General features: G+C 56.6%; 1 protein-coding gene across 1 annotated transcript in view; it reads right to left on the reverse strand.

The window, feature by feature from the left end:
* MAD1L1 (MAD1 mitotic arrest deficient-like 1 (yeast)) overlaps positions 1-8192 on the reverse strand; it is a 239557-nt gene that overhangs the window by 88288 nt on the left and 143077 nt on the right. Inside the window, exons 13-14 of the mRNA XM_006889608.1 lie at positions 7588-7676; positions 744-834 (exon numbers count right to left, since the gene is read on the reverse strand). Coding sequence (XP_006889670.1) covers positions 744-834; positions 7588-7676 — 180 coding nt within the window. The remainder of the gene's footprint in view (positions 1-743; positions 835-7587; positions 7677-8192) is intronic.

Below are 8192 nucleotides of genomic sequence, written 5' to 3' on the forward strand. Positions count from 1 at the left end.
CAGACAGGACAGGGCTGCACTCGGCGGTGCCAGGCGGGAGGTACGGCAGGAGGGAGGCAGACAGGACAGGGCTGCACTCGGCGGTGCCAGGCGGGGTTAGTGTTACGGATTAAATGGTGCCCACAAGATACAGGTATGTGCTGATACACGTTATCTGATAAACCAACCCGCTGTCACTGCCGGAGACTCCAGCGTGGGGTTCCAATGCCCTGAATCCACCACAATGCTCTAATCAGACTTAAGGGAAGGTCTCTGAGGTGTGGCCTCTAACACCTTCATCTCAGGAGAGATACAAGCAAGCTGAGGGGCCCAACCTCAGGCCCACCAAGAAAAGAGCGCAGGCAGTGGGCTAGATCTCCAGGCCCAGGTCCAGCACCAGGAACTCCTTTTAACAGGGAATGCCAGGCCCACAGATGCCCAAGTCTGAAACCAGGCCCCTCCTCCAGCTCACGGAGAGCGAGGTCCGAGAGGTGTGATCTAACCTCCTAACCACCATCAGGGGAAGAAAGCTCTCCTCTCCTTAAAACCCTGGCCGTGTGCTCCGGGGGCATTGCGGGACCTGCCCAGCCCTCGGCAGGACCAGGGCACAGGGATCTCTGCCAGGGAAGGAGGCACGCATGAGGGTCTGACAAGGCACTGTGGGTGCAGAAACCACGGCCACGCGAGGTGGAGAGGCCACGAGGCCAGGGAGTAGTAGCTGGTGCAGATAGTCGCGCCCCGCGCCCTCGCCCTGCTAGGCTTACCTGCAGGGTGAGCCTCTCCAGCCTGGCCTCCAGCACCATTTTCTCTTCCTCCAGACACCTTCGCTCTGCCTCCAGCTCTTCAACCTTCAGTCTGCAGAGGAGAAAAGTGTAATGGACTGAACTGTGCTGCAACCCCCCGACCCACACACCTGGGCTTGTGCTGTCGTCTCAGCACGGGCCTGCTCTGTTGCGCTACTACGACATTACTAGTGCTGTTAGGGAGCTCTGGTGGCCTAGTGGTAAGGAGCTGCCAACACAAAGGACAAGGTTCGAATCTACCCGATGCTCCATGGGAGAAGGACAGGAGTCTCCTCTGTCTGACGTACAGCCTCTGAAAAGCCGCTGGCGGGTTAGCTCTGAGTCGGTTCTGACCAGTTGGTACACAAGTGTTGTTCGGTGCTCTCAATCTGGCGCTGGCCCACAGTGACCCGAGCGCCACACAACAGAATGGCACTTGGCCCTGAGCCACCCTCGGCATCCTGACCACCCACCCTGTCACTCCATCTTGCTTACTCTACCACGCACCACGTCCTTCTCCACGGTCCTGCTTCCTAACAGGCTGGTAATGAGTCTTCATTCAAACCTGAGGCTTTGCTCTTTCTGAAGCCCACCTCCTCTGATTCTTCACAGAGCCCACAGATTAAAACACAGCAAGAGAGTAACTTGCTGCACCCCTTCCTGACTTTAAACCATGCAGCACCCCCTTGGTTTGCTCTGATGAAGGTGTGGCATTTATTTAGGTTCCACATGAGGACAATTATGTATTCTGGAGTTCTCGTTCTTCACAAAGTTATCCACAATGTCTCAGGATCCACAGCCTTTGTATAGTCAACAAGGCACACGCCCTGACCGCCGCAGTGCTGTCCCTCATTCTAAGTCCCCCCTGAAGACCGACACGTGTCTACCAGCTCCATGCTCACAGTTTCCACCGTGTTTGAGAAGTCCAGCAGCATTTTCCTCGCTGTGTTATCAATGACGGTGCACGGTAACTACTGCATCCACCGGCGCATCCGTCTTTGGACTTGCACGTGCACAGATCTCTTCCCCTCAGCTGGCCGAGGGACTGTCTTTCAGATTCCGTGGTGTGGATGACGGAGTGCTGTCAGCATCGCACCTGCTGGATGGCACGCCTCGGCTGGTCCTCCTCCAGCCCCTGGAGAACTAGCTGCATTTTTGCCGGTGTCTTCAGTGCTGCCTGGGCTGCTTCCTTCAGTGTCTTCTGATCTGGACCATGTGCCGCCTTCTGAGATGGCTCCGTGGTGACCAGCTCCTCTAGGTGACACCCATTCCTCCCTCTGATGCTGCCTGCATCTCTCAAGAATACCCTCAGTGTCCTCCAGTGACGCAGCTCGAGGCCTGACTTCGTTGTCAGTCTCTCAGCTGGCCGATGCCCCGTGGTGTTGACCCTGCTGGCTCGCTCACCCCGGTCTCTGCACGTTCTGTCCTAACACTCTCCTCTGTCTTCTCTCCAAACCTTTGGCCCAGCTCTCTTAAGTCCTTGTTTCAGAATCTCTTTACTCGTCCATTCTGATACCTCTTTTCCTTCTTCTCTTTTTAATGACCGTTTGCTTTCTTCATGTATCACGTCTTCATCATTTCATGACTCCCCAGCCTGTGGGCATCAGTGTTCACCTGGTCAGATCTGTCCTTGAGAGGGCACTAAATTCAGGTGGGATATTCAACGCAGTCCTTCCAGCTCTTGTGGATGGGATTCAGAGGACCAGTCAGACTAAGGAAGAACGGGAAGAAAGGCCAGTGATACAGTTCAAATCTGCCCCTGAAAACCTCCCGGGTCATATCAGAATCCTGCCTGGGGAGAGCCGAGAAGAACGTGAACTCTCACGCATCTGTCCTATACGCCAGCCATTCTCCCATGCCTCATATATACTTTCAGGCAGGGGCCAAGCCGAGGGTCAGTGACAAGGGAAGGCCTTCTGGGCTATGGACTGGACAGCGGCTGCGGCCATGGGCTCAATCAGCTAAGAAGGTGAGGCTGGCGCTGGCCCGGCAGGTCACCTTCTGGTATCCCCGGGTGGCTGGGAGTCGGCCACCTCGCGATTCCTGACAGTGACAGACACATATCACGTATTACCTGCCAGTCTCTCTCCTGGGAAGAAACCACCAAAAGAAAGTTTCTGTCCACCCAACACCTGAACACAAATGCTTACGGCAGCTCTGTTCGTAACTGCCTCCCACTGTTCTCAGCACACATGCCGTTCAACAGGGAGCAGCTCACAAAGGCTGCAGGACCTTCGCACGAGGAACGTTCCCGAGCAAGAACCAGGGCGCCGCTCCCTGGGGAACAACGTGGACACATCTGAGAGGCACTGAGCTAAGTGAGAGAAGCCATCTCAGAGGACCACAGATCTTCTTTTCCATTTATAGGAATTGTCAAGAAGACGGAGCTCTATAGGTGAACAGAGGAGAGCTTTGGAGGTGGGAACACGTGGATGACGTGAGAATGAAGGCCTGGTGGGTGTGAGCTTGGGAGGTGATGCAACCATATGAAACTCACAGAAACTTCTGGAACCACAGAGGCTGCAAGAGCCTCCAGAACTCTCAGCCGGAAATAATCCTGAACCTTTAAACGACAACTATCCCCTGCAGTCTTTTTAAAGCCAAACACTTGTTCCGCTCGAGCGTGGAGCTCCGTGAGGATGGGGCTGTGGGCAGCAAGCTGGTAATAGCAGCTGCTGAGAGGAGCCGAGACCTGAGCACAACGGAGGGTCGCACACGGGAGCCTGACAGGTGCATCTCCTCCAAGGTCACAACAAGGAAACTGAGCTGGAAAAGACCCCAAACCTCACTGCAGCCAAGTCAGTACGCACTGAGACCCTCCGCACAATCCGTGGTCTGTAATCTTAGGGAGGAGCCAGAAAGACAATTAGAGGCACAAAACTGTCACTTCTAGCAAAACCAGGTAAAGCAGACATGGGCTAGAGGCCGCGGGGCCACGCCCCACCTCGGCCGGGTTCCGAGGCGTCTGTGCTGGCACGTGTGTGCACTTCCTGTGTCTGGGTGTGGCTGTGGGTGCACACACCTAAGTACGGGGGTGGGGGGCACGACTGTGTGCACATCATCCTTCAGGAAGAGAAATGGATTCAGAATCCTCCTTGGGCTGCAGTTAGAACCCAGGAGACGCACAGGCGCTGTGCCGTCTCTTGGGGGGCCCAGCCCACAGACAGTGAAGCGACTGTGTGTGGCCGGGCAGCTACGCTGTCCATCGGGGGCTGGGTTCTTCCTGCACAGCCACCAGCCACCTGTCTGTCTGTCAGTGGAGGCTTGTGTGTTGCTGTGATGCGCAGACAGGTTCAGAGAAGCTTCCAGACGGAGACAAACACAGCATAAAGGCCTGACTAGCGACTTCTGAACCATGAGCCACTGGAGATGCCCTGGGTCACTGCCCATTGTGGTGATGATGCAGAAGTCCTGACGAGGCGGGCCGACCAGCAGTGAGCTAACATCGCCAGGGGTCTCCACAGGAGCTACCACCACCACCAAGGGGTCCCCGTGAGGCGGGCCGAGCAGATAGGAGCCTGTAGGACAAGCTGGGTGGGACCAGGATGGGTCTTCAGACCTCCCTTCATGTGAGTGGGCCTGATAAGATAGTCGTTGCTGTTGTTGAATGCCGATGAGTCAAGCATGACTCACAGTGACACAATGAACAAAAGGCCTGAGGCCTTTCTAGAACTACTGTCCTTTATCAAAGCTCATAGGGTTTCCAGAGGCATGTGGTTTAGGTGTGTGGTTTAGGAAGTGGTTAGGGTCTAGCAATAGAGGTGAGCCAAGAGCTGGACATTCCGGACACATGGGCATGTCGACAGACATGCTAGTCCACTGGGCAGGGCACCCACCGCCCCTAGCACAGAGCTGCCCACCCGGTGGGAGGCCCAGCGTGCAGCCTTCAAGCACCACAAGACCCCAGCGAGTATGACTAATGGGCACTGGCCAGACGCACGCTTCCTGGGAGTCACTGAAGCTGCAGCTAAATCCACAGGCAGCGCTCAGGATGCACGGCACTTGCTGTCTGACAGCTGAGAAGAAGGACCCAGATTTGTTCCAGCTGAGAAGCTTGAGCTGCTGCCACTTAACTGAAGCTCCTTGCTTTCCTTTCTTAGAAAAGTGGTGTCTTCCACAGAAGCAAAGCCAAAATGCCAACCTGCTGCTGTAGGCCTGTTCCAGCCCATGAAGACAGGCTGGGGCCGCCCAGGGTCCCGTGGGTTTCCAAGGTGAGCGTCTTTACAGAAGCCGGCAGGCTCCCCTCTCACCCCATGACCCACATCGCCATAGGAAGGACAGGAGGACTGACAAGGGAGGGCGTGATGCTTGGGACAGGAACCACCTGCTGTGTCAAGTGGGCTGTGAGGCCCCCACGCTCCTCACAGTCCAGCACACCTGCCTACCCGTCTGAGTGAGAATCTGCTCCCCAGGTGGTACTGACCCCAGCACCCATCTAGTCACCCTACCTGGTGCCTTCCACTCAATGTCCCTGGGAAGCGGTCCGACCCCCTTTGGCCCGCCCCCTCCCCGGCCTCTGACAAGACCCTTCCACTGCTGTCAGAGGAATGTAGCTAACACGGAAGCAGTGCACGGGCAGAGTGTGCACAAAGACCACGGCCAGCATGTGTATACACAAGCACGACCAACACACGGGCTCGCTGCACTGAGGGGCTGGGCTCTACTGTTCAAAACGGTTTTTCTAGACCTTTGCCCTTGACTTTGCCACACGACTTGGTGGGAATATGCAAATAGGGTGTGTCAGTCTATCCAGCAGGGCCCTGGCTCATTCTGCCGTTCCACCAGGTTCAAATTCGGCAGGTTCAGTAACAGCAATCTGTAATCTCACTACCAGCAAAGAAGATGAAAACACGATGTCCTCTGGGACATATGTCCTCTGGGACGTGTGTCCTCTGAGGTCCTCTGGGGGCCAGGGATCCCTGTGTCAGTCAGACTGGAGCTATGGGAGAGCCCCGACAGCAGCAGAGAACCAGGAACTTTCCATGAGACAGAGCTGGCCTGGAACATGGAGCAGAGCTCACTGGAGGAGATGGGGTGCAGATCCCTTAATTGGCAGGACTTAGTAACACAGGCCTAAAGCCACAAAAGACTGCAAGGCCTGTGAACACTTCGCAAGCTGTCCTCCTGCCAACCTGAGTCATACCTGAGTCATAGCAAAGCCCACAACCACGTGGGTCTGCGAGGTCTGGGTGGCTCGTGAGTGGATTCTGAGCCCGGCAGAGTAGAAGGGTTGCTGCTGCAATTAGTAGGACAAGGTGGGGCGCGAGGCCACGACTGAGCTGTGGGAACGGGTTTCAGGTTGGTTGGGGCAGCTCTTCCCTGTGAACGCCCAAGCTACCCTTGATCACGTGCAGACACACACGTAGCACAGGCATAAGGTACATGTGTGTGACACCTATGTATGTACAGCATGCATCTGGAGGGCACGCCTGGACATTTCCTCCTCAAAGTCCACTAGTGAAGACCTACCGATCAGTGGACACTGGCTGGCAGCCCTGGGAGACGCCGTGGCCACCAACGCCACCGACTGGACACAGGAGCATGGGATTAGGAGGCCCACTGCTGACTGAGAAGCTGGCAGCTGGACCCCAGCCCGAGCCCTGGGGAAGGAGAACCAAGTGCTGTGTTCCCGTAAGGACGACAACCCAGGAGACCGCACATGCAGTCACCAGCAGCTGAACAGACTCAACAGAGCCCAGCAACAACTTGAATTCTACAGAGGTCATTAAGGAGCAGCCTCGGCCTGCCTTCCGACTTCTGGGAAGAGTGGGGTCTGGGGTAGCCCTGCTGGGGGTGCATCCATCACAACAGCCCCGGCTGAGCACTCTCCCTCCGGAATTTTCTAACAGAGTTTCAAGAAAGTCACTTAGGAGTTGGAAAGAGGAAGAAGTGGAAGTTCACGGAGATCAGAAAGAGGAGGCAGTTTGTCCAAGAAGGCGCGTTTCCCAGATCCCTGGCTGGGGCTCCCAGGGCTCCTTGCAGCGTGCCATCAGCGAGCAGGGAGGACAGCACAGGCCCAGAACTGCACTCGACATCCACTCAACACCCACACCTGGCTCCGAGGCCGGACCGGGGCTGCCGCGGCGGGAGGGCGGTGCGGGCTGAGGCCGCATGCTGTAAGCAGACACTGGCCTGGTTTCTATTAATTAGACACAAAGGCTTTCTCCACAGCTGTGTTCCAAATTGGGGTGGCGGGCACATGACGCTTTGATGTGAGAGACACCAACATAAAGCCTTCAACTGTTTTAAGGAAAAATAATTCTAACAAATCCAAAACGGACTGTGGCCTGCACCAGCAAGAGCCCCTGGCCAGGCCCAGAGGGACAGGCTCTGGACATGTGCTGCTGGGCCGCCTGAGACTGACCCACCCAGCAGATCCAGGCGGTGACACCACAAACAAAAGCCTGGTGACCTGCCCCCTCAGCAGCAGGCGTGGCCACCCAAGCTTTGGGGGAGGAAGAGGGTGTGTCCTCCGAGCAGCTGTGGCCATAAGACCGAGGTCCTCCCCTGAGGGGACCAGCTGGGAGCCACAGCTGCGGAGAGCAGCCTTCCAAAGCAGAGAAACACAAGCCTCCACGTGGCCTTGAGTGGACTTCTGCTCACAGCGACCCTGACCGACAATGCAGAGCTGTCCCCCTTCCTCCTGAGCGCAGCTGTGAATTCAGTCCGCCAACCTTCCGATGAGCGGAAAGCACCGAACCGTGGCACCACATATGCAGCCCATGGGAGTCTATTTAAGCAGCAAGACCCTGCCAGCAGGTGGGCTGGGGTGGGCTCTGGATACAGGGAGTGAGGAGCAGAGGAGGGGAGCAGGTGGTACCCCTACCTGAGTGAGTCCACCTCCTCCCTGGAGAACTGGAAGCTGTGGTCTTCGGGCTGTGTCTGCGACCTCAGGAGCTTCAACTCCATCTCCAGCTGCAGGAAGACGTGAACGAGGGTCATTCTCACATGGACTGTTCTGGGATCGGGGAGCTGGGAGGGGTATGCTGTCCATCATCTGGACACCCCGGGAGCCCCAAGCTCTCCTAAGGCAGGCAGAGCAAAGACAAGTTCCATGCCCCCCACGTTGGGTCTGGAGGGTAAAGCCCGTTGCTGGGGGGAGGGGGAAGACATGAGGAGTCCTGGTGGCACAGTGGTTAAGCATTCAGCTGCTATCCACCAGCCAGAGAAAGATGGAACCATCACCCTCTCAAAGATGACAGGCTGGTGAACTCCACAGGGACAGTGCCAGTTCTGCAGGCTTATGAGTTGGTTCATTCGGGCAGAGGGCCCAGCGGACCGAGGGACCAGGGTCTTTCTGGTTACTGCTTGAACCTGTCCAGACAGCCAGAGGGCAGACCCTTCTGAACCAGCCTCTCACAATCGGTGCTGGGGCCAGTAAGTGAGTGTCAGGGCGCAGGGAGAGGGTGTGTGTGTGTGTGTGTGTGTGTG

Source organism: Elephantulus edwardii, unplaced genomic scaffold (assembly GCF_000299155.1).
Source record: "Elephantulus edwardii isolate Elephantulus edwardi_28Jun2011 unplaced genomic scaffold, EleEdw1.0 scaffold00080, whole genome shotgun sequence".
NCBI classification, from domain to species: Eukaryota; Metazoa; Chordata; class Mammalia; order Macroscelidea; family Macroscelididae; genus Elephantulus; species Elephantulus edwardii.